General features: G+C 40.1%; 1 protein-coding gene across 6 annotated transcripts in view; it reads right to left on the bottom strand.

Annotated features, from left to right (window-relative positions):
- The window catches only part of EPSTI1 (epithelial stromal interaction 1), a 93,912-nt gene that overhangs the window by 48,025 nt on the left and 18,710 nt on the right, over positions 1 to 27,177 (bottom strand). For all 6 annotated transcript variants that reach the window (XM_038569629.1, XM_038569630.1, XM_038569633.1 and 3 more), the window contains exons 2-6: positions 26,316 to 26,374; positions 23,869 to 23,952; positions 20,701 to 20,774; positions 19,948 to 20,031; positions 10,146 to 10,219 (exon numbers count right to left, since the gene is read on the bottom strand). In XM_038569629.1, the coding sequence (XP_038425557.1) occupies positions 10,146 to 10,219; positions 19,948 to 20,031; positions 20,701 to 20,774; positions 23,869 to 23,952; positions 26,316 to 26,374 (375 nt within the window). The remainder of the gene's footprint in view (positions 1 to 10,145; positions 10,220 to 19,947; positions 20,032 to 20,700; positions 20,775 to 23,868; positions 23,953 to 26,315; positions 26,375 to 27,177) is intronic.

Below are 27,177 nucleotides of genomic sequence, written 5' to 3'. Positions count from 1 at the left end.
CTTAATTTTTTAGTTGATCCCTTTGGGATGTTTTAGAAAGACAATCAGAGACACTTATCTCTTTCTAAAGAGCCAATATTTAGGTTCTTTATTTGTTAGAATTAGAAATAGTCTCTAGGTACAGGTCAGTAATAACAAGCACTCTCATTATCCTGTTCCAGACTCCGCTGGGGAAACTGGCTTCCTTTCTAGGATTTCAAAAGAAATCTAACACTTTCTTTGAAAGTTTAGTAGAACTCACTGGAAAAAACCCAACTGGGCCTCCCATCTTTTATACGTAAAATCAAGCTACATTTTTCCTTCCATTTATAGTTTTTATTCTATTCACACTTTAAGTCTAGTGTACATTTTCCCCAGGAAATTTTTTTTCACTCAGATGTCCTCATTTAACAACAAGAAGTAGGACATAGTATTTTGTGCTTCCAGGAATTTGGTTATATTTCCTTTCTTGTCCTTGTAGGTTTTTTTTTTTTCTTTGAAAATCAAACAAGTTCAAAATCTGTCTGAAATTTTATCAGAATTTTTTTAAAAACTAGTTTTGGGGTTAATTTACAGATGATAAATTCCTTTTCTACAGATTTTTTTTTACCGAAAATATTTCTTTCCTGTATTATCCTTCCATCTCTTTTTATTTATTTTATGGTTAAAATACTATCTTAATAAAATGCTTTTTTTTATTTCCATTTTTACTGAATGGTTTTAAAACTCTATGTTTGCTAAATAATTTTGTAGCCACATTCTATAGATTTTAACATGGGATACTTTAAAATTTGTATTCTTTTATCCCCAAGTAATTTGCAATTTCAGTTTTGGTTTCAATTTATATACTAAAAAGTCATTTAGAAAAGTGATTAGAAAAATTTAAGTGAATGGATGTTAAACCTCCTTCTTGTTTAATTTCTAATTTTATTAGATTTTTCTTAGGAATGGTAGCTTTTTAGGATTTGGGGAATATTTGAGGGATTTTCTGAGAAACTGAAACCTCAGTCATGGCCAATTGTAGTTACATTAATATTTGTACAGAATATGTTTTCTTTTGTTTTTAAGTAGGCTCCATGCCCAGTGTAGAGCCCAGTGTGGGGCTTGAACTCATGACCTGAGATCAAGACCTGAGCTGAAATCAAGGATGGGATACTTAACTAACTGAGCCACTCAGGCACCACAAGAGGCTTTTTTTTTTTTTTCATAAACTAGGTATAGGGCAGCCTGGGTGGTTCAGCGGTTTAGCACCTGCCTTCAGCCCAGGGCGTGATCCTGGAGACCTGCGATTGAGTCCCACGTCGGGCTCCCTGCGTGGAGCCTGCTTCTCCCTCTGCCTGTGTCTCTGCCTCTCTCTCTCTTTCTCTCTCATGAATAAATAAAATCTTTTAAAAAATCAAATTAAATATAAAAAATAATAAACGGTATAACACCTTACACCTGTCTTTACAATCATACTGAGTCATTGTTATTCAAATTTTCTATTCCTTATATTTGTTTCTTGGTTCACTTAATATGTTCATTTCAATGGAAAATTAGCTAAATAAAAAGGAAAATTTGACAAACCCACTATATTACAGACTTTAGCAGTTTGCTTTATAGGTCTCAAATTGATAAAGATTTATAATTCACATTACCTTTTGGGTTATATATTTTATCTCTATAAAAGACCCTTCATTCTGTTGAATGGTTTTCACCTTGACTTCAGTTTTGTCTCCTATTAATAGTGATATTAATTAATCTGCCTACTTTTGTTAGCATTTATGGTTATATTTTCCATGACTTTATTTTCAGCTCCTTTGTTTTATGGTATCTCTTATAGTAGCATATAGCTAGAGTTTCATCTTTTTATGCAATCAAAGAACAATTCTTTTCTTTTCTTTTCTTTTTAATTTTTATTTATTTATGATAGTCACAGAGAGAGAGAGAGAGGCAGAGACACAGGCAGAGGGAGAAGCAGACTCCATGCACCAGGAGCCTGATGTGGGATTCGATCCCGGGTCTCCAGGATCGCTCCCTGGGCCAAAGGCAGGCGCCAAACCGCTGCGCCACCCAGGGATCCCAGAACATTTCTTTTCATAAGGAGATTTGGCCTATATACCTTTTCTGTGATTGCTGACTCATTTATAGAACTTCCACCCTCTTTTCAGCCTTCTGTTGTAATGATTACATTTTCATTCATTGTATTTCACTTATGTATTGTCTGTCTCCTAATGTTTTTATGTTATAGAGCCTATATATCCTGTTATATATCCAATAATCCTGTTATATGTCCTGTGTTATGTTATTTATCCTATATCCTATTCTATTTGTACATATAACTAAACACACATTAGTCCTCTATCAATATGTAGAATTTACAAGCCTTTCCTCATGCAAAGAAAAAAATACTTATGTTACTTCCTATCTCCCTCTCTTCTGTGTGCCTTTTCTAGCACTGAAATCCTCTTTGTTATTAATTTGATCATGCTGATTCTTAATTTTAAAAAAAGATAAAAATCCATCATATACTTGACAACAAATGACACTATCTTCTTTGTTCACAATTATTCTGATATCTTCTCTCTTCTGTCTTCTTGGATTCATTACTTGTTTGACCAGAGTTCATTTTGTGGTCATTTTTTTCAGTAAGTCTCTTTGTGCTCACACAGAAGTGATAAAGTTGGCTCAGCAGGTAGCTTGTCTCCAAGATGGGGGAGGGGGCACATATTCCCCTAGGGACAGTATATTTATGAGAAGTACTTTCTGGGCCCTGCAGCCTTAGTAAAACTCACATGTTGGAAAGAAATTCTTAGGCTCTATTCTTGGGAACAAAGTCCAGAATCATCTGGTCCCTCTCTTACTTCTTCCTGTGCTTTCCTTATTTGCAGTGACTTCAGACTTTGTTTAGTTTCTCCCTCCAAGCACAATATTAGATGTCTTACATGGATTATATTGATTAATCTTTCCCATTAGCAACTTTTACTAGTCCCACCCCATGAGGAAACAGAGGGTCAAAGAGTTAAATAATGTTCAACTCATGAGCAGACAGGTTATAGTTTGGGCCCAAGTTATCTGACCCCAGATCTGCCCTCACAAGAAGGGAACACTGATAGTACCAGGTTCCAATGAAAAGATAATTAAGTGAAACTAGTTTATAAATAAGACACTAGTCGACTTTCATCTTTTACCAATTATTAGTTACATATTGAGAAGGCTAGAAGGCTGTCCCTGACATCCAGGAGCTGCCCTGACACTCAGCAAGGCCTTGGTGTTCTCCGTTTGGAAGCATTTCACATAGTATCAACATCAAAAGAGGTCACTCCGTGACTATGATGGATCCTAACAAAAATAAGACCACTCATTAACATGTCTGAGTAAAGAAAGATATAAGAAACTTGTCTAAACCAAAGTGACCAATGGGACGCCTGGGTGGCTGAATGGTTGAGCATCTGCCTTAGGCTTAGGGTGCAATCCCAGAATACTGGGATCAAGTCCCACATCGGGCTCCCTGCATGGAGCCTGCTTCTCCTCCCTCTGCCTGTGTCTCTGTCTCTCTCTGGGTCTCTTATAAATGAGTAAATAAATAAATAAATAAATAAACCTAAAAAATAAATAAATAATCCTAAAAAATAAAATAAACCAAAATGACCAAATACCCCAAATTCCTAGCTAATTTGTATGACTGTCACTTCTTTATTAATTATATTACCATTACAATTAATCACTCAGGTATTTCTTCCTTTTAGGTAAGATTAAGATACCTAGTCACAATCACCCCTGCCTCTTGATAACATTCAACCCAGAACAAAACCCTGCTTCCTCAAAGCCTCCTCCAACCACCTGACACAGACTCAAATCCTAGCATGTTCTGATACCTTCTTACCAGTTCCCCCACAGTATGACTAAGGGGTTTGGAATTCATTTAATAAGAAATGGGAAATAACTGTGACTTTTAGAAGAGAGTAGAGACATGACTACAGTTGTGCTGCAGAAAATGAAATCTGACAAAACATGTAAGACAACGAAAGAAAAAGACAGTTGGCAAAGATGGTGATGAAGCCATTCCAGCAGTCCAGGGGATGACAAGGAGACGGAAGCCATAATGCAGGTGGCATGTGATAAATACCTATATGAAGGTGGTAGCAGTGGGAATGAGAATGAGTTAACGTGCACCAGGACATATGCAGGAAGAATCAATAGTGGGTAGAAATTCTGATACAGTCTTAACCATCAGCACGATTTAACATTCAGTAGGCAGGGATTCTCTCTCACATCAGATTTCCCATAAAATATTCAGTCTTCTTCCGAACAAAATAGACAGGGGATTTTTGTATCTGTAAGTTCACTTCATTAGCATAAGATAGAAAGTTATGAATAGGATGACTTTGGATTCACCTTACTTGGATTATAAAATGAGAAGTTGGATTTAAGCCTACCATATGGAAGAGGGATCGATTTAGCCCTTAAGTGTCTTTTGGAAGCTCCCATGAAGGGCATTAGAAGTTTTGTGAGCATATTAGAAGGCAAACTTGGGGCGTAAGTGTGCATATTCAGCAGACCTGCCTGGATCCTCCACTCTAGGAAACTAAAATAGATGAAGATGTGCCTCCTAGGAACTAATCATACTATTACTCAAATGGAAATAAAAGAGATACATGGTTCTGATGGTAGAAATGAAGTAAACTTCCCAACATTACAACGGACAGGCTGAGCTCAAGGTGGTGCTTGGCAGTTTAGGGACAGAAAGGTCCCGTTTTGGAATGAACTTGGTTCCAAGAGCTTTTTCAACTGGGGTTTTAAGAATTGAACCCCTCTTCCCTAGAAACATTATAAACAGTATCTAGGAGTAGCATAGAGCCCAGAGAGGTCACGAAAGCCCACAGAGCCTACAGAGAGTTTAACTGTGGTACTAACCCAGGGTTAGACCTGGAAGAGGATGGCATCATAGATGATGAAAATCAGAAGAAGGAGACATACTTCTTCGGTTTTTCTTTCACCTACTCTAGGCAAAACGTAGATCATGGTAAGAAGAAACAGAAGTCAACCCTGCCCAACTTTTCCTCTTGGAACCAATCTACCCCATAGTCTTCTCCACAGGTCCTCCATGTCACTTCAATGCTTATCACTCCCATCTCAACCAGCAATTCCTGACCTTTAAACTACATGCCTCTCAATTACCTATTTTCTCTGGCTCCCCCAAATCTCAAGACCAAGATTTAGCTGCATCACTTACTGTCTCCATGACTTTGGGTGTTTAAATTACTTATCCCTCCATCTGTAAAAATGAGGAGGCTATATCCATAATAGGGCTCAACTAAAAATTAAATGACAAAATGCATATAATATACCTAATGCTCCTGATACTCCATAGGTTCTCAGTAATATAGCAGCTTATTGTTTTGCTTATTTTTTAATTATTTATTTTGCTTATCTCAAAGAGTCAAGTGCTTTATATTTTTAAAACTATATAACTGTATAATCTATTATACTAAATGGTTATTAGATATGAATTAACACTTTAAATGTTTAGAAGAGGGGATCCCTGGGTGGTGCAGTGGTTTAGCGCCAGCCTTTGGCCCAGGGCGCGATCCTGGCAGACCCGGGATCGAATCCCACATCGGGCTCTCGGTGCATGGAGCCTGCTTCTCCCTCTGCCTATGTCTCTGCCTCTCTCTCTGTGACTATCCTGAATAAAAAAAAAAATTTTAAAAAAATAAATGTTTAGAAGATACCCAATTGGGATCCCTGGGTGGCGCAGCGGTTTGGCGCCTGCCTTTGGCCCAGGGCGCGATCCTGGAGACCTGGGATCGAATCCCACATCAGGCTCCCGGTGCATGGAGCCTGCTTCTCCCTCTGCCTATGTCTCTGCCTCTCTCTCTTTCTCTCTCTGTGACTATCATAAATAAATAAAAATTAAAAAAAAAAATTTAAAAAAAAAAAAAAAAAAAGAAGATACCCAATTGTTACATCTCCAGCAAATCCTTAAGTGAACCTTGTTTTTCCTAGCACTCACACACGAAATGCATCCGGCTACTCCCATCCTACATGAGCCTCTGCCACCGATTAAATAGGCTCAAAATTCAGACCTATCTCTACATCTGTCCAAAAGGCGTTATTAGAAAGATGACTACAACCCTCAAAATAAGCCACCATTCAAAATTTTAAATGCTGAGATTTTACTCAAGTGTTTTAAATCCCCCAAATCCCAACATCCTCCCTTTGATTTTTTTTTAAAAAAGCACAGCCAAAGGCTTATTAACTATTACTTCAAATTTTCAAACCCACCAGAAATATTAAGTAATAGAAAAGGACACCCTGAAAAGTGCCACATTTGACTTTTTATAAATAAGCAACTACAGAGAGTAAAAATAATGGTGAAAACTACACCAAGGTTAGATGCCTATTTCTACCCTCTGCTTTCATGCTCAAGAATCCTAGAACTAATTCTAAATTGTGAAATGAATCTGTCCCCAGCCAGAGTAGCAGACTTAATGCACCATTAATCTGGTCTGCTCTCAGCTGCCAATTGAAATAGTCACAGTCATTCGATTTTTAAGGAAAAGACAGTACTGCAGAAGTACATTCCAGAGGTCTTTTCATAAAAGCCATCCTGTGTGCTCCATCTGCACACGCAATCTGCTTGTGTATTTCCAGCCAGCTTGCATGGGCAGATTAATGCGTACAATTAGAAAGCAACCTCACAGGCATTCAATAAACTGCCTTCATTATTACACTCAGGAGAGTCCCTTTGGATGTCAATAAAAGCCTAGTTTTCTGCCTGTTAGCTAAATAATTGACAACACTAAAAATAATCAGAAGCAAATGAACGAAGTCAGGAATAAGGTGTTAAGAAAGAGCACATTAAGATTCTCATTGTGGTGCCCCGGGATACTATCATGAGCTTTTTCTCCAGCAGCTTGGATCTACAGTCTGCTCAAGTCCATGGACGCACTTCTGCGCATGCGCACGCACACACACACACACACACACACACACACACCCCACCACTACCACCACCACCACCACCACCACCACCACCACCATTTCTGGTCTGCTATTTGAACCACATATCCTAGCATGCTGAAACTAGCAAGGACATGAGGTATTGACTAATTTGAAAGAATTTCTTACTTGTGTTTCTATTTTGTGTTCCTTGGTTTAACAGCTTCAGGGGAATCTAACTGTTTTGGTGGGAGGGAAAAGGACGTTGGTGAATGGGGAATAGCGTGGTTGGTCTGGTGAAATCTTTGTGCTACTAGAATTCTAACAGCTCTCCTAGACAATTTTTGTACCATAAACCAATTATAAAGAGGTATGACAGGCTTGTTATACATAGGATCCATGTTTGCCAAGAAGTCCCTTTCATATCTCTAGCTATATAATGATCATTCATTTCATGAGCTATTAGTCTTTTAATTTCAAAAGTAGTGCAAAACAAAATATTCTTTAAAAAACTCACATATATTTTTCTGTTTCTCAATAGGCTTTAAAAATCAATTTGAGACACTTCTCATTTTTAGTCAACTCCTTTTTCCTGGTTAACTGGGACTTTCATGATAAGCAGAAGAAAGAGCAAGAGTGAAATATGCGTGTAATTGAATTCAGTTCCAATGATGGTATAGTTCCAATGATGGTGGTTGAGGGTAAAACTCTTTTTATTTTCTTTAGAGAGAAAAAGGTGATTGATCTCTAGTATTTAGTAAAGCATGACTCAAGAAGCTGGAGACTACGAAAGAAAGGTGATTGGGTGACATAGCCTCCATGTCCTTTAGATGCTGAGAATCTCTCATCCTTCACCTTACTATGTTTAAAACTCTCCAGAGAATGGGCTTGCAAATTCCTAGTCCTGTACCTAAGACCCCTCATTGGTAAACAGGTCTTCCCTTTTCCAGTGAAATTAGGATGACACAGGATAAATACATTTGTCTTTATTTTGTCTCTAGCATATGACTGCCCCCAAGGCATTCCATTATCTCCTTCAACTCCTCTAGTTGGCCTAGAAATATGCTCATCCATCCTTTACCAATGAATGGAAAGGCAATAATATAGTGACACCCTTGATCTACTGTCTCCCTCTTGCCATCTCCCTCTAAGACAATTTCTCTTGGTGTTTAGATTCCCACCAGCTCCCTCACCCGCATGCCAGTCTTTAGAAGAACAGCAGGGAAAGACAGGCTAGGGATTCAATGACTTAAATGAGGGCAATGCCTATTTAAACTTAAAAAAGATGACATCACTCATTGGCACTTCTATCCAACCCATTCCATCTCCCAATTTTCTGGCCTTGGTAGTAGAGGCCAAGTACCTCACTTACTAAGAGGAAAAGTAAAACATTGAGAAACTTCTTCCCACTCCTCCCTTGGAGACTTAAAGCAAAAAGGAACTGCTTGGGATAGAGACAAGGTAAGTGCAGTGGAATGAGAAAACCAGAGGATGCTGTAAGTTAGAGGAGCAACATACTCTAGATAGGGTGTCACATATGCTCATTCCAACACTAGAATGATCTTAAATTCTGAAAATGAGATACAACAATGGGAGAAGAGAACAGGAGGCAGTCAAATAACAATCCATCTGAAAGTAGAGGCCAATTGCCCATTCTGGGTGGGACCAGAATAGTCTCTATATAACAATCACTACAAAATAGAAGTTGTCTGATCCACCCAACAAGGACCTCTGTAAGAAGTTTCATTTCTGTTTCCATATAATTCAGGTACTTTTATGCCATTTATGTAAGATATTTTATTTAATCCTTACAAATGGCCTATGGGAAAGATACAGTCATCCCTACTTAAAAAAAAAAAAAAATGAGGATTAGTATTTTGTCCAAGGTCACAGCTAGGGAATGGAGATGAGATTTTGAATTTATTTTATTTTATTTTTTTTTAATTTTTTTATTTATTTATGATAGAGAGAGAGAGAGGGAGGCAGAGACACAGGCAGAGGGAGAAGCAGGCTCCATGCACCGGGAGCCCGATGTGGGACTCGATCCCGGGTCTCCGGGATCACGCCCTGGGCCAAAGGCAGGCGCCAAACCGCTGCGCCACCCAGGGATCCCAGATTTTGAATTTATATCTGCTTGGTTTTAATTCTTTTGTAATTACCCTAGGTTAATTTCTAGGTTATATATAATATATATTCCTAAATTATAATAAAAAATATGCTTTTTGGGTTTTTCTATTCTTTGAAGCTGCTTGCATATACTCTAGCTACTTAGAGTTAGGACACAAGCTTATCTTTAAAGCCTCTATAACAGAGTAGATTACCTACATTACATAGCACATAGTAGTCACCCTATACATATTAGCTACTGATATTCATAAGTCATACTAGAAAAAGTCCCTAGATGTATGACCGCCAATTGGGAATTTTGCCAATAATTGCTAAATTATTTCTCAATTTTTGTCTACAAAAATACAAGTGTGACTAGTCCTCAGTCTATTAGATAAACCCCTAATTAGTTTAGATTCTGCTTGGGTACTTTTCAAATATCATCTTCCCTTTATCAGTGTTTTGAAAGTGAACATTATTATTTTTTTAATATTTTATTTATTTATTCATAAGAGGCACAGGGAGAGAGAGAGAGAGAGGCACAGACACAGGCAGAGAGAGAAGCGGGCCCCATGCAGGGAGCCCGATGCGGGACCCACGTCTCCAAGATCATACCCTGGGTGTGAAGGCAGGCACTAAACCGCTGAGCCACCCAGGGATCCCCCAAAAGTCAAAATTATTAGAAGTACTTTGGGTCACCAAAGAATCAGCTCCAGTAATTATTTAGAATGGGGAATTTCTCAAATTTAGTAGTAGTATTTCAAGTCAATTGACTACTAAAGAATACTCTGGGGATGCCTGGGTGGCTCAGCAGTTGAGCATCTGCCTTCGGCTCAGGGTGTGGTCCCTGAGTCCCAGGATGGAGTCCCACATCCAGCTGCCTCGAGGACCCTGCTTCTTCTTCTGCCTATGTCTCTGCCTGTGTCTCTCATGAATAAATACATAAAATCTTAAAAAAAAAGTACTCTGTGAACCTCAGAACCTCACTTATATAATGACTGAGTTTAATCACATAATTAATATGACAGCCAATAATCTAATACCAAAGGTCTTAAACAGTTACCATCATTTAGAATTTAAAAGCAGAATGAACAATATGTCTATAAAGGTACAAAGTTCTGAAGATACAAACTTACTATTGGTGGTGCTCTCTAAATGCTTCTCTTCTGAGGTTTTCTTGAAATCTTTTTTTCTCCTCTAGTTTATTGCTCTGAAATTGCAAATATCAAAATGCCACCTATTAGGGAAGCTTTAAGCTTTAAGGAATCTAAATCCTTAGATTCAAGTGGCTCCAATAGTCCAAGACTGATACCTACCAGGGCTTCCAAGATGTGCTGTCTCAACCCATGGGAATGGTTTACTGAAAGCCAGGAGCCCCAAATTCCTTCCATGGCTCCCCTCTCCCAACTTGATTGGTATAATCACAGAATCAGCATTCATATTTTTATTCTCTAGTTCACATGATGGCAACATTTATATTTCAAGAAGTGTTTTCAAGATGGTTTACAGAAAACATGAAAGTTCCACACCAAGTATGTTAAATGAAAATTATAAGAAATGGTTAAGTAGTTCATAAAATGTATATATATATATATATATATATATATATATATATATTCACATTCCAGTAAAACATTCAGAAAAAGATTTTCAATAAACCAACTCAACTCCCTCCTGACTTAGAATCAGATACTGAAAGCTGTTGAGAGACTGAATAGCAAATGTCATAAAAAATGGAATGGAAAGAGTTCTTTTTTTAATTAGTTTTTTGGAGAATCTAGAAACAAAGGACTTCATATTTGATATTACTGTCACCAAGGCTCTGGCATATTTTAATCCAACTTAAATAACCCTCGAGCTTTTTGTTCACTATGACATAACTGTCATTTTTTTTTTTGACTTGCCTATGAAAAACAAGTAAAGTTCCTAGAAAACAAGTTTAATGGGGAGTTGAAACAAGTTCTACAACACAGGGGAGACCTGAAGCTTTAAATGAATCCAAGGGAGACAGCAAGCAGCTGGGTTTGCTTTAATAAAAAGAATTGGATTTGCCTAGCAGGAAGACCTGTGAAAAGGAAATAATGGAAATCATCATTTCTAAATCCTGACATAAGTTTGGCTCCATCTTTCAAGGAGGAGGAAAAACTTCATGTTTTCCATGAAACTCTTCATACCCACAGAACCACTTACTACTCCCATTTTGAAAAATAAAATGGAGGACTTCAGTTTCAGAAAAAAGACAAAGGAAATTTCCTACAAATGGAATCAATTATAATGCAAAGCAATTGGGTTACTAATGAAACAAGTTCTGGAAAGCCAACAAACAGAGAATTATGAAACCAAATCAACAAGCTCTCAACCTAGAAAAAAAAATCCTGATTCAGGAGACCAAAAGATCAATTGTGATGAGCCCCTACTTCTCTGGAAAAAAAAGCAAGGGGCAGTAAAAGACAGGAAGCAAGAAGTAGGGATTCACTAAACCACTTTTAGGAATGCTACTTTGAAAAATAGTGAGAAAACCACACAAGCATGGGCTGGTTTTAATCTCTTCACTAATTATCATTGAATTTAACTCATGGAAACAGTTATTCGGTAGCTAAATTCTGTCCAACAATGGTCTGATTATCCCTCAGAAGTTGATGGAGAAGTATTTGGCAAAATACCAGAGTATCTGAGAAATTATTTTCAATATTTATCAACATTGTTTATTTTTTTTTATCAACATTGTTTATTTTTTTTTAAGATTTTATTTATTTATTCATGAGAGACACATAGAAGAGAGAGAGGCAGAGACACAGGCAGAGGGAGAAGCAGGCTCCATGCAGGGAGTCCAACACGGGACTCAATCCCGGGTCTCCAGGATCACGCCCTGGGCTGAAGGCGGTGCTAAACCGCTGAGCCACCTGGGCTGCCCTGGGAGCTGTTTATTATACTAATCCAAATACTTAAATTTAGTTATACTATTTATTTCTTTCCTTTTAACAGAGAGTTAAGGAGTCATCCAACCATACTTACACATATATATGCAAATACAAAATGCAAATATGCAAATACAAAATGTAAAATGTCTAGGGGCACTTGGATGGCTCAGTGAGTTAAGCATTCAATTCTTAGTTTTAGCTCAGGTCATGATTTCAAGGTCATGGGATTGAGCCCCGTGTGGGGCTCCTTGCTGGATGTGGGGTCTGCTTATGATTCCCTCTCTCCCTCTCCCTCTGCCCTTCCCTACCCCACTCACATGCATGCTCTCTCAAATTCTCTCAAGTTAATTAATAATTGATTAAATAAATAAAATGTCTAAGAACATGGGGTCTAAAAGAAAAAAATGATGTAAAAAAAAAAAAAGAAAAAGAAAAAAATGATGTATCCTGCTCCAGATCCACTATCACTAAGTAACCTTATGCAAATCATTTAATATTACTGAATCTCATTTGCTCAGACGTTTATCAAATGCCTTATACACTTGGTACTATGTTAGATGCTGAGAATACAGATATGAACAGAGCAGTGCCTCCTCTGGAAAATTTCAGAGGCTCGCTGGGAACACAAACAAGGACCCAGTGATGGCAGTATATAAAACATGTTGGGGGATAGAGGTTTGCAAATAATATGAACAGAAAAAAAGCACAGAAGTAGGTAGTTGGGAAATGCTTTCAACATTTCCACAAACATTAATTTAGTGTCTTCCAAGTGGCAGATAGGGTCCTGGGCTCAGGAGCCACGCTAAGTAACATTCAGAATGTGGTTTCTAACCTCAGATTCATGAGTGAACTCTATGTCATAAATATGCCCATTTTTAGGGAGAGCGGGTTCATCCATAGCTCTCTTCAGATTCACTAAGGGGCTGATGGACCAATTCAAAGGATAAGAACCACAGTCTAACGAGAAGTAGAAATTCTAGACAGAGATCAATCTTATCAAGTTTTCCAGGAGGAGATGATGGGAGCAGAGCTACTTCACTCCATTATACAGGTTGCTCACTACCCAGGGGAGGCCTGCAAAGGGGTTGGGGAGGCTAAAGAGGGCTGGCATTCAGCTCTCCACGCCCTATATCCCAGCACAGGATGCTTCGGCACACCTGTCTTTTTCTACGTCTCAGAAAAGTACTATCAGTCCCCCACCTCAGCACCCACAGAACTGACCTCCTGGATGAAGAATCTCCCTCTAATTTGCCCTAAGGCAGTGATGGGCTGGTTGGGACCCCGGAGAGGAAAAGGGACATTCTTATACCTTACAATACCCTCAGTAAATGAAGGCATGAGAGTATAAGCCAGTTTAAGGAGCCCCAAGAAGTTCATGGATAAATTGAAAGGCGTTTGTAGAAACATAGGAGAAAATAAGGTTGAAAAAAATGAGAAAGGGTGGTTATAAAGGAATTTATATGCCAAGTAGAGGAGTTTGGACTTCATTAAAGGCAATGCTGAGCCACCATGTTATTTTAAGCAGGACAGTAAGCAGCCCACTCTGAAAGCAAAGTGGAGAATAAGCTGCACGAAGGACCACAGATATAAAAACCAATGGAGTGGTTCTCACAGTAATCCAGGCCATAAATTATGAGCCCCAAATTAAGGTAACAGGAACAGAGAAGGATGGGCAAACTCTAGAAAAATGCAGGGAACAGAAATAATAGGAGAGGGGGAAAATGAAATAATAGGAGGGAGACTATTTCAACAGAGGATGAGTAAGGCAAGGGGGGATATAACAGGAGGCTGGCCATTAAGAGCAATAGAATGAACAAAAGTTTAGTTTCAAACCTACTGCACTTGAGATCTACTTGCGGCACACCTGGAGAGAAGTATCAAGATACAGAGGAACACACCTGTCTAGGATTCAGGAATGTGGGCTAGAGATACAGATTTCAGAAATCATCAGCACAGGCAATAACTAACGCTTAAATGCTTAATGAAATATGAGGACTTTCACCTAAGACTATGGTGGCATAGGTACAGGGATGAGAGGACCAACAGGTGGGACCTGGATAGAACATCAATAGTAAAAAAAAAAAAAATGTGTGTTGGGGGAAGGATCCAGAAATCCAGAGGGGTGGAATTTGAAGGACAGAGTACTTAAAAGTTACAATATAACAAAGAGTTTAAATGAGTTAGGAATTAAAGAGTCTGTTAGGTTTTGGGGGATTTTTTTTTTCAATTAAGAATGCCTTTGATGCTCTTAGCCAGATCAGTACCACTGGAGCACTAGAGACAGAAGTCAAACTCTGCCCACCAAAGGAACAAGTAGAGGTGAGAACTCAAAGGCAGGTTCCTAAGCCAGCTGCACTCAGCATCACCCAAGGGACACTTTTTAAAACAAGAGATTCTTCGGTTCAGGTGATTGCTAGAAGTTGGGCCACAGACTGGCATTTGGGAATCAAATATGGTAGAAAGGCTTTCAAGCCGTTGAGCCATGATGCTTGCTCGGTAGAGGGGAGTTGAAAGCAAACCAGAACACAGAGAGACACATTGTTTTTAAGATAAGAGATTTGAGTCGGATGATAGCCCAAGAGACAGGGGGTGGGGGACAGGAAAGTGACAAGAAAAAAGGGGGCTTAACTGATGGAGCAGCAAGGTTCCCAAAGAGATGGGAAGAAAGATAAGACTATAAACACAGGTAGAAGAATCCATCATAGCAACGAAGAAAAGCACTTTCTTATTCATCCAGAGATGGGGTAGGGATAGAAACAGCAGAGGAAGAGTACAGAAACAGAAAAATAAGGGTCCTTATGGCCTGATGGACTTTATTTTCCAGAAGGTAAGAGAGGAGATGATGAGCTGAAAACAAAAGAGGAGGATAAGAAGGATGCGAGGGGAGGAAGATCTTGGTAATCAGAGGTGGGCCAGGACTGCAAAGTGAAGTGCATTGTTAGAGACCCAGCTGAGAGGGAAGCCCACAGATTTGGTGGAGCAAAAAAAGAAAACCCACAAAAACATGTGTTTGCTTTCTCCAGCAACCTCATTCATGTGAGTTTAGTAAAAATGAAATAATTGAAGCAATTCATGTGTAAAATAATTATTTGCCTTCCACGCAACAGCTTGATACAACAAAGTCAAATGAGATAGTCTTAAAGCACTTCTCTGCATCTATAATTAATTAGGTTAGGGCACCCCATTCAGTGATTGCTGCATGCTAGGCATTGTATTAAGGGCTCTGCACATATTGTATCCTTTAAGCCTTCATTCCATTATATTAATATTACGCCCATTTTACAGATAAAGAAAGTAAGGCATAGAGAAGCTAATAGCTTACTTTTTTAGTACTATCTCTATATTTCAAAGACATACATCCCAGCACTATGGGATTAATTAAGGGATCCTACTGGATTTCAGCAATAGAGGCTAACTGCTGACACCAGTTCATCCACAAAGAAATGTGTAATGTAGGAACCATATTTCTGGGGAAATACTGGTGTTCCTTGAAATTTTTCAGAAATGGACATTTTTGCTACTTTATAAAAATATTGAAATAAGTACCTTAACATTTTACCCTGTAATGTCTTAAACTTAGCCCTTGCTACTTCTTGCTTCCTAGAAATAAGTAACAAATATGATTCCTTAAAAAACATGTGTTCGGGGATCCCTGGGTGGCACAGCAGTTTAGCGCCTGCCTTTGGCCCAGGGCAAGATCCTGGAGACCCGGGATCGAATCCCACGTCGGGCTCCCGGTGCATGGAGCCTGCTTCTTCCTCTGCCTATGTCTCTGCCTCTCTCTCTCTCTCTGTGACTATCATAAATAAATAAAAATTAAAAAAAAAACGTGTACGTATGCATCTCCGCATCTAACACGCATACCTTATTTTCTACTGGTTAGCTCCTACTTCACTTTATAACATTAAAAATAACTAACAATGCTTCTCGGTGTCTGTTTTAAACACAGTGACCTCCAGTGCTCCAAATAACTATCAGCTTTATGACTTCATAGTTTACTAGAAATCACAAGGAAAGTCATCAGATGCCACCCAGATCTCTGGCTGGTTTCCTGCCCATTTTTAGGTTATGAGACCCCAAGAGGTTCTGAATATTAAATGAAAGTATTTATGAACTATATACCACATGTATAATATTATTTCAAACACAAGAAGATCAAAGGCAGAATAATACGAGGATTCCAGGAGGTAGGAAGGATCTTTAACATGGAATTGGAAGATTTTCATGTTTTAAGTATGTGGGTATTATGAAAGCCTGTGGGGGAAAAAATCAAATTATTACCTAATTCATCAATGTGATTTTGAGGAAAAATCCATGAGGTTGATTCTCATGGCACAAAATTCAGGCAAAAGTCTTGCTTATGAGGATTTATGAAAACCTGTCTACTTAAACTGAAAGACCCAGTGGCAAAGAAAGTACTTGTAGTATGCTGCCTCTGTTTAACAACTTTCATTCACTCTGATGTTCTCATATTTTAGAGATGTTTTCTCTGTTTTATAGATTTCCAGAAAGAGAATTTAATCCATTATCATAAAACCACATGAGTTGCATTAGTTTCCCATTGTTGCTGTAACAAATTGCCAAAACTTTGTGGCTCCAAACAATGAAAGTTTACTCAAAAAAATCTTAGAGCTCTAGAGGTCAGAAGTCCAAGATGGTCCAAGATGGCCTCACTGGGTTAAAAATCAAGGTGTCAGCAGGACTCCTTTTCTTCTGAAGGCTGCAGGGGAGAATCTTTTTCCTTGCCTTTTCTAGCCTCTAGGGGCTGCCTACATTCCTTGACTGATGGCCCCCTCCTCCATCTTAAAGCAGCAGAGGCAGGCCACATCTTTCTCTTGCTATCGTCTCCTCAGTTCTCAATCTCCTGCCTCCCTCTCCCAATTTGATTACACTGCCACTTGGATAGTGTAGAGTTCTCCATTTGAGGGTCAATTGATTAGCAGCCTTAATTCCACCTGCAAATGTAATACCCCCCCCCTTTGCCATGTAATACAACACATTCCTAGGTTCCAGGGATTTGAACGTGGAGGGGCAATGTTTATAGCAACAATGTCCATAACAGCCAAACTGTGGAAGGAGCCTCGGTGTCCATCAAAAGATGAATGGATAAAGAAGATGTGCTCTATATATACAAGGGAATATTGCTCAGCCATTAGAAAGGACGAATACCCACCATTTGCTTTGATGTGTGTGGTGGGAGAAAGTGAGGGAGGCCCTCTTCCGCCCTGGGCTAAAGCAGCGGTGTGCTGATAAACTGAGCAACCAGCCCCAGCAAAGAGAAAGAGAGGAAGGTTGTTTTTGTAGCATTTACTGGTCTCTGTGGTGAAGATACTCCTGCGTGGTCGGGTTCAAGTTACCAAGAGGAAGTTCAGGAGGCTCTAGTACACCAGGGGAAGAATACAGAACATCAACATGTTCTAGTACAGGAAATAAAAGTTAGACTGGAGTATCCAAGTAAGTGCCCTTTCCAAACTTCCCCTTCACCTATAGGACTAACTCTTCCTGAACCCATTGACATGACCACATGCTGGCGGCCTTTCACACCCTTGTGCTTCTTAAAAATCAAAGAACACTCACAAGTGTTGGCAGGGAAGACAGTTTACTCTCCCCTCACTCACACACAGGTGGTAACCAACTAGAGACCCAGTGATCCATAGGGACCTCTCCTGGGGAAGGGAAAACTGAAGGGCAAGGGGGGTTACGATCAGAGGCTAAGCTAGGGACTCTTGGGTGGCAACAGGCTGCTTAGTTTCTACTTGACTCAGAATTCCTGGACAGTAGCCATTTGCCTGAGGAGGAGGGTGTCGTTTTGCAGTGTGATATCCATATTGTGTTGGCCGTGCATTTTAAAGAATAAGTGCTCCATAAGCACAGCCCATTATTGCTTCCCTTGGCCATTTCCACACTGGCAATGTGAAGTATGCCATTTCTAGATGGCTAATGTCCATTTTTCTTTTATCTGACAGAAGCTACTAAATAGGCTCACATTTAGTATGAAGAGCCACAGATTTATGTAGAATAGAAAGAGCTAGGTCCTGGTGGCAGCACAGGGCAATTAACCGGAGAAATCAAGTCTGTGGAAGGACCAGTGTAACTTGCTCCTGATCGTGTTAGGTAGTTTTTGTGAATGTTCCTCAACTTTTATATGCACAAGAATCAACTGGGGAGCTTATTAAAACGCAGGCTCTGGTTCAAAAGGTGTTGGATGGGGTCTCAAGATTCTGCATTTCTAACAAGTGATGCCAATGTTGCTGGTTCAAGGAACACATTTGGAGTGGGAAGCATCAACATATCAACTTTCTCTCCCTATCTTTTACTTTTGGACAAAATGATACCAATAATCATTATACTTATCACATTAGAAAAGCCAACCCAATTAAGATTTCTATAGTTAATGATTGTGATCCATCTAGTGTTATGGTACAACTTGGAAAGAGGAAAATGATGCTTTTCCTCAATGTGAAAGCCACTTCAGTCACTAACATTTCTGAATAGTGTACACTATCTGCCCTGGGAATAAATGAGCTATAAATAACCCACAAGCCAGCCAATTTGGGGATTAAATGACCACTAATTCATGACTTTTAGAAGAAAACATTGCAACACAATAATTCTTTAGGACCTGCAAGCCTCTTAGCTCAATTCCTGGTGATGACTGGATGTTTTCTTGGTTCCACCTGAAATACAGACACACTATGTAAAGGGGACACCTCCCTCTACAATCACAAGACCAAAATGTGAACTTTCCTTTAAAGACAAAAAATGAGAGGAGAAAGCTGGATGAAAAGAATGGGGAGTAGAGAAGTAGAAAGACCAAAAAAATATTTTAAAGGTTAAAAACAAAAACGGAAAACAGTCTGCTCACCAGCCAGGCGGACAGTACGAAGGACTCATATACTCTCATATGTTTTATAAGCCATCACCTTTTGGCTTCATTAACCTTGTAAAAATATCTATTGCTTGGTAACAGGTTTAAATTTTGACCAACACTCCATCTTTAAAAGAAAAAAAGAAAGAGAAGGAGGGAGAGAGAAAGAGATAGGCAGACAGACAGGCAGACGGCAAGAACAGGAACTGTGTTTCCACGACTTATACTTGCAGCAGGTGCCATGCTTGGTGGTATCATGAGCCAACATTCCCACGCCTCTAATACTTAAAAACTGCCACAGCTTAGGACTTTATGGGGAATGTGAGGAGAAAGAAGAGATGGGGATAGAACAATTCTACATTCTTCCTTCTTCTGCAGCAGAAAAGCAAAATTTTTAAGAGATTTCTTTTCACCAAGCCCCAGAAAGAGTATCAAAACCAAAAAAATCATCTTCACTTTGAGGTTTAGAATAGATAATACCAGTAACACTAAAATGCAAATGCACGCTTTTTCTTTTATCAACGAGAGAGGTATATGTTCACTTATCTAACTCTCACCCCAAAAAATTCAATATTTGGATATAAACATGACAGCTCACTGACTGCTCTTATTACTAACTGCTTTGGCTTCTGGCCCAATACAGAGCCCCTACATGGATCGCTTGCCTGGGAGGTAAAACAGCGTGGTCACCAAGAACTCTAGCTCTGATGCCAGTCTGCCCGGATTTGAATCCCACTTCTTCTATTTACTGGCCATGAGCCCTTGGGCAAGTTATGTATCCTCTCTGCCAGTTTCCTAACTTATCAATTTAGGTAATAAGAATAATATATACTGGGATGCCTGGGTGGCTCAGTGGTTGAGCATCTGCCTTTGGCCCAGGGAGTGACCCTAGAGTCCCAGGATCAAGTCCCACATCGGGCTCCCTGCATGGAGCCTGCTTCTCCCTCTGCCTGTGTCTCTGCCTCTGTGTGTGTGTGTGTGTGTGTGTTTCTCATGAATAAATAAATAAAATCTTTAAAAAAATAATATATACTCATACGGTTATTTTGAGAATTAAATGAATTTGTATTTGGACAGAGTGGGGAAGAGAACCTGGCATACAGTGAGCCTTCTGCAAATGGTAGCTCATCATCCTTTCCACTGTCTTACCTTCTCTCTCTGAATCGCCTTCATCTTTTGGATTTGGGCTTCTTCTGCTTCCTTCTTGATTCTCACAGATTCTTCTCTTTTTAGCTAAATTGTATTGAAATTACAGGGGACAAAAAAAACCAGTTACTATTTTTCAGTCTGAACCTCTGGAACACAAAATTATGATGAAAGGCAAATTACAGTATTGTTTGTGCTATACCTCACCATGATTATAGGTTGGTGCTTCCAGCTACTTAGATCACAGAGAATGGTCAGACTGCATCTCCTACCCATGAAATTAATCTCTTGTGTTTCTTCCTTGGTCTCTCTGTCTTCCCACCTCCCACCCAGGTTGGGGAGGAGAAAGAGAAGATAACATTTCCTTACTATAAAACTCATAAATTCATTGTTTTTTTTTTTTAAAAAAAGTCACTGACACCTTAAATCTTTTTGTACTACCTTCATGACTTATATTGGGTAAACAGATTCATGTTCTTAGAACAAAACATTTAAAACATGGTAGAGAGTTGAGCTATAAAAAAATAATAATAATAAATCCCTTCATCAAGGGTCCTGCTGACTGATACATGGCATGGATAAGAATTCTAGATTTTTGTCTCTTTGCTTCTCACTTCTTTCTTTGATTTTGAGAGTTTCCTTTTGCAATCAGTTTAAAGGTTTTATGCTTTTGGTAAAGTTACTGTATTATTCCATGGCTATTGAAAGTGCTGGTACTCAAATTCCTTGCCAAAATTAAAAGAGATGGATTCTGACCTTTTGCTGGTATTTAGATTGCATCACTTGGAGTTGTTGTTTCTGCCTGACTTCAGCCTCTGATTGGCTTCCACCTACAGAAAAAAAAGTCACAAAGGTGAAACATGAATATTAAGCTGAAATGTCAGCCATCAAAGACTAATTAATACATGATAAGTCTACACTGTGAATTTCTTTAACATTTTCCTATCTCTGGAAATAAGGATACAACCAGTTTTCTTACTAAGACATTAGAGAATGGTAATTTCTTAAAAGAGAAACAGAGCTGGACAGAACATGGTGCCATTTCCTGAAAGAAAAGGACAATCCTACTAAGTCATGTAGGTATTCAGGTTTTCACTTAGACTGAGATTATACCTAAAGGTCCAAGCTAAATAATAAGAAATAGTGCCTGTCTTAGAAATTCTAGAACATCCCCCCTGCTTCAGTATAACCACTCCTTAACCTACTAAGGATGATGATCAGTGATGCTGTTTTTCTTCTTCTGACTCTACTGCCCCACATGCTAGTAGCGAAGTGCAGGAAATCCTCAGGGGTCTTGGCCTGACAAATATATAGTCTTTATAACCTAGTTTTTAAAACTACAATGGGAATATTTTAGTTAGCAATTGATTGTCAATCCATACTATTTATTATTCTTTCTTAGGTATTCAATTGAAAAATATGGATGTTAGATTATCTGCCTCTCTTAAACCTCAAATAATCTGGGGACAGAAATCCTTGCAGCTTGACAATCATCTAAGAATTGCTGTTTAGGGATTTCTCGGTGTTTATGCAAGCTGGGTATGTGCATTATAAAGATCCCTTTGAAATAATTCTCCGGTGCTTTGGTCACTAAAAGTGTCAGTTCTCTGAAAGATTCATTCACACAGAAGCAGCATTAAAACAATTTGCATTCACTGTAGTTTTTGTAATTGAACTGATAAAAACACCATAGAGACATTTCTTCTGAGTCCCAAAAGATGTATAAGGCCTATTTTGTTTTAGCCCTTCAGTCTCTGTTGTGGGGGATTGGGGAATGGGAAAGAAACAGTGAGGACTATTGGAGCTTTTATCTAATGTTACAGCCACTGTCAGCATCTCCCAGGACTATTCCAATATTCTAAGGGGTAGAAGAATAGGGCAGGAAGTGAAATTTAATAGAAATAAAGAAAGTCAGATTCCTAAGAATTTGAAGATTTTGTTCAAAACTTATCTCAAGGTTTAACACAGTCTAAATTTTTCTCTTTCCCCCCAGCCTCTTCCCATACCTATAACCTTAATCATTTTAGGTATATTATTAACAGAAAACTGCAATGAGATTCCTGCTCACATTGGCTAAGGCTCTGAGATACTAGGCACCAACTGCTCCAGATTCTAAAGTGAGGGGCCTGGCTCCCTCAGCAGGATCTGCAAAGGGGTAACTGAAAACAGGGGAACCTTAACTAGCAACTGCCTTCAGCCCATAAAAGAGGCTGGATAGGTCACAGGAGGTAGAATCAGAGGAAAGAGGTCTTTGTGAATTCCATTTTGTCTGTGTGTATATTTGGGGAAGAAGGGATATTATGTCAAAATGGGCAAGAGACCATGAAAATCACTTGGAGAACTCGATCTGCATCTCCAATGACTGAAGCATCTAGTGTACCTATTCCTAGAGAAGTCAGGGATGCTGGCTGCTGTTAGATGGCTACCCAGGTCATCAAGAAGAGGTGGCTGCATGGCAAATGGTCTGTACTCCCAGAGTATGGGGGAAGAAAGGATACACAAGTGTTTCCTGTGCTCCCCATCTGGGATGCATGAAAGAGAATGGCAACATAAAGCCATCTTACAGGGGCTTGTTGCCCATGTGGGCCACCCTACAAAGATGGTCTACCGGCTTAAGAGCCAGCGGTGAAGCCAAGTACGCCAGCAAGAAAGTATATGTTGTGTCTATGGGAGAAATCCAGGAGAGAGACGGATGGCAGGCAAGGGGGCTCTGAAGAACTCCAGGAGTGAGAATGCACAGCAGGGACTTTCAGAAACCAGATCTGCGCAGTACAGATCCTACCTCTCTTATCTCTCCTCTCTTCTACCCAGGAGGGGTCAGAATTTGGGAACAGAGCGTCAATAGAGAAAAATTCAGCCATGTCCCATTTCCTTTGCTAGCTTTCTACTCAGAGTAGGCCTGGCCTGGAGCAGAGAGAGAGCCTGAATCTCCATCAGTAACAGAGTTTTGACTAGTACCTAAGACTGAACACTAATGACTAAATGATACTATTTAACACCTAGAATTAGCTGGACAACTTTTATTTGAGAAAGACCAAAAAGATCTAATTTCATCCAAAGAGCATGGGGAAAAACCAGTCCCACATAGCCAGTGGGGGGGTGGGGGGGCATTAGGAAGGACAAAGCTGTTCCTTGGTTATGCCCCTCAAATGTGGCTTATTCAGCATAAAGGTGACACTTGAGGTTAACCCCTTTCCCCGAAATACAGTGGAATGATGGTGATAATACCATCACTTTCACCCATCAAATGATTTCCAAATTAGGTTATTTTATTTTCACCAGCCCTTTCAGTTCTCAGATGCTGCTGGAAGAGAAAAGAAAGGACGTGAATGATTCCCATTAGGTGGCATCCCTGTTGAATGATTCAAACACCAGGCAAGGGCAGCCCGCACAATTCATCACACTGGCATGCACTCCAGAGGCCCAAAGGTCTCTCTATCTGTAGAATGAAAACACAGGTGGTGTTCTCTTTATACCCACCACCAGGTCCCCAGCTCATTCTCATTCTTAGTTTTAGAATTGAATATCCATTCATTTACTTTCCCATTAGCATTAATCCTGGCAGGATTAATATGCTCGTGCTAGCTTTCACTCCCATCCTGACTAGTGCTACGACAAGGCATATGCAGCACCCCAGGTAAGCTTTCTTCAGAGTTGATCATCTAAGAGGATCTAAATTATTCAGCAATTAAGCCATCACTTTATTCCCACACAACTGTGGCATCATACATTTGCTTCTTGCAGAAAATCAGAAACAACATCCCTACACACCTAAGAGTTTCCATTTTAAATGCATTCCATTCCAAGCAGCACAGTGACCCAAAAACCTGTAACCTGTGTCCAAAGATAGGTGTAGGCAAGGTGCTAACAGGATCCCTGGGTGGCCCTGTCCTCCCAATTCAGGCACCTGGTTTGCTGGCTTACCTAACCGCCTTGGCACCAGGTTAACAGGCTTCGCTCTATGTTGCTCCTTCCACTTCTCAAGATTCTTCAGCTCTTGCTCAGCAACTAAGCCAAGTGAGAAATGTCATCAATTATTAGAATATAAAAAGGAAACAGGTCCCTTGAAAGGAACAAACGTCAGAGGGCGATTAACTGTATGCAAGCATCGGTGGACAGAATATCCAGGAAAGGAAGAAACCCCCACCCCCCAACCCCACCCTACCCTACCCCGCCCCACCCCACCCCCTGGAGTCACCCTGCACCCACCCCTGAGGCAATTTCTCTCCAAGAGTATGAACTGAAGGTTCAAATTTGATTAAAAAAAAAAAAAAAAAACTGAACTACTAAAATAAGGGAGTTTAGTTTTTTTTTCTCTCATTCTGTCATTTTTAAAATCCTATATCAAATTCATTTTTTTTAATTCCCTATAGACGATGTGTGCAAAATGAGACTATCCATATGTCGATAAGAACTCTTCACACACAGTAAACATATCCCCAGAGAATTTTTTTTAAGACTTTATTTATTTATTCATGAGAGACAGAGAGAGAGAGAGGCAGAGACACAGGCAGAGGGAGAAGCAGGCTCCATGCAGGGAGCCTGACGTGGGACTCGATCCGGGGTCTCCAGGATCAGGCCCTGGGCTGAAGGCGGTGCCACCCGAGCTGCCCTCCCCAGAGAATTCTGATGCCCATAGTAACTGTACTTTAAATGTCCCCCAAGCTTACTGCAGCTGGGAGGAGTGAGGGCTCTTGGGTTCCTGGCGCTGGATACCACCAGGCCAAAGGCCTCCTCGTGCTGGAGCATTGCTATTTCCCCAAATATGGACCCTGTGTGACAGCAGGGGGCTCCAGAGATCCTGATCCTGTCTTTCCCAAGGCACGTCTGAAATCTTCCCAGACCTGATTGTTTCAAAGGTCCCTATATGGTAGTTTTTAATTATCAGCAGAAAAAAGAAAAAAAACTGAAACATCCCAAAATTCCAGACCACACCAAGGCTTAAATTCCTGGAAAGTATTGAAATCAAAAGCTTGTAAAATGCCAGAACCTTTAGGATTTGGGTGGTCGCCACCGGTAGCACCCACAATCGCTCTGCATAGTTGGGACTGTTGTATCCTGCCGGTGTTCTGATGCAGGTGTACCACCCAGGGTGCCACCTGTGTGGTGGAGACCAAAGTCTCTAATGTAGAGGCCTGTTGGGCCTGTATGTCCATTCTTAGCCACAGTATTAAATTTCTTACCAAGATCTCATAAAGGAGAGCACAGAACATCAGGGCTAGCCCAGAGCTTGACTTGAACAAGCCTCATAACTTCTTTGTGAACTAGTTGAACTTTAGTTCTCCATCCACCTCTAAGGTATAATGCTTTAACTTTAAATGACAGCATTTATTTTACTGTACAACTTCAGGCAAAAATGTTACATACCCACTAGGTACAAGGAGCACAAAAATAAGTAAGGTGTCCCTGCCCTCAAAGAGATGGTAATGCACACAAGCCAAGTACACATATAAAAATAGCTGAGGGTAGACTCTGATACTTACACAATTATGGGAACACAGAGGCTAAAGAAAGATTCTATTAAGAAGGGATGGGACAGGACAGATCAAGAAAGGGGCAATTGGGCTCCTGGGTGGTGGCTCAGTCAGTTGGGCATCTGCCTTCAGCTCAGGTCATGATCCCAGGGTCTTGGGATCCAGTCCTGTGTCTGGCTCCCTGTTCAGTGGGGAGTCTGCTTCTCCTTCTCCCTCTTCCCTCCCTCCTGCATGTTCTCTCTCTCTCGCATTCACTCTTGCTCTCTCTCTCTCAAGTAAATAAATAAAATATTTTTTTTAAGATTTTATTTATTTATTCATGAGAGACAGAGAGAGAGGGGAGGAGAGACACAGGCAGACAGAGAAGCAGGCTCCATGCAGGGAGCCCGACATGGGACTCGATCCTGGGGCTCCAGGATCATTCCCTGGGCTGAAGGCAGATGTTCAACCACTGAGCCACCCAGGGATCCCAATAAAATCTTTAAAAAAAAAAAAAAAGAAAGACAAATTATGTCATAATATATTTCATATATAATTCATCTGCCCCACAGGTGTTCATAGTTCTGTAAAAGTATCTGCAGCCAGCCCAATTTCCTGGGAACTAGATCGATTTACTGGCAATAGATGGTGAAATTGTTTGAGGCCAATGGAAATCTGAGATTTACAACCACATTACATGAGTTTCTGCTATTAACATAGAGAAACAAATTTAGAAGCATTAACAACAGAATAATCAGAAGGTAAAGCAGCTGAAGTTAAAAAAAGAAAAAAATTTGGTGTAAGATCTGGTGAGTCTATACAAACGAGAAAATAAAAATACTACAACCTAAGTAAACCAATCCTCCTCTATAAGAAGAGAAGAAGCATTCTGAATGTTGAATGGATACAAATACGTACTCCTTTGTATCTGACTTCTTCGGTTTTCATTGGGTGCTATCATGGTATATGCGCCTGGGCTAGAATAAAGATGAAAAAAACGATTACCATGAGGAACTACTCATGCATATAAACCTCCAGACAGTCTTTCTGCTCATATACTTATGCTCATCACCCACAAACAGATATCATGTAAGAGAACCTTCTTCTTAAGACCCAGCTCTGTACTCTAGGAGCTTCCAATCTAGTTGCCAAGATAAAACAAATGCACAGGGCCAAACGTGAAAATATAAAGCAGTTGGTGAACACTGACAAGTGACTACTTCCTTTTGGCTCTTGGTAAACTGTCTTTGTAGGGATCCATTTTTCCTCCAGGTGGCACTCGTGGGCAACTCCCTTGGAAAGGGCTCTAGATGGGCATTCTCTGCAGTGATGACCCACATTGGGGGTACAGAAAACACTTGTGCATTCTTGTTCCCACAAACTGGAAATACAGGCCATTTGCAATGCAGCCACCTTCTCTTCATGACACATCTGAGTAACCCTCTGACCACAGTCTTGTGCTTTGGGACTTTGGGACTTTGACTCTTCCAGGCCTGGGTCTACTAGGTCCCCCATCCTCCTGGGGACACAAGTAGAACATAATCAGAGAAGGATTTTAATTCATGGGATGGGGATCTGGGAAGACTTCATTTCAGCAAAAATACACAACACTGGGCAGCCCGGGTGGCTCAGCAGTTTAGCGCCGCCTTCAGTCCAGGGCCTGACCCTGGAGACCCGGGATCAAGTCCCACATCAGGCTCCCTGCATGGAGCCTGCTTCTCCCTCTGCCTGTGTCTCTGCCTCTCTCTCTCTCTCTCTCTGTGTGTGTCTCTCATAAATA

The sequence above is a fragment of the Canis lupus genome, chromosome 22, assembly GCF_011100685.1.
Source record: "Canis lupus familiaris isolate Mischka breed German Shepherd chromosome 22, alternate assembly UU_Cfam_GSD_1.0, whole genome shotgun sequence".
Taxonomy (NCBI): Eukaryota; Metazoa; Chordata; class Mammalia; order Carnivora; family Canidae; genus Canis; species Canis lupus.
Note: the sequence above shows the minus strand (reverse complement) of the source record. Positions and strands in the feature narration are given on the sequence as shown.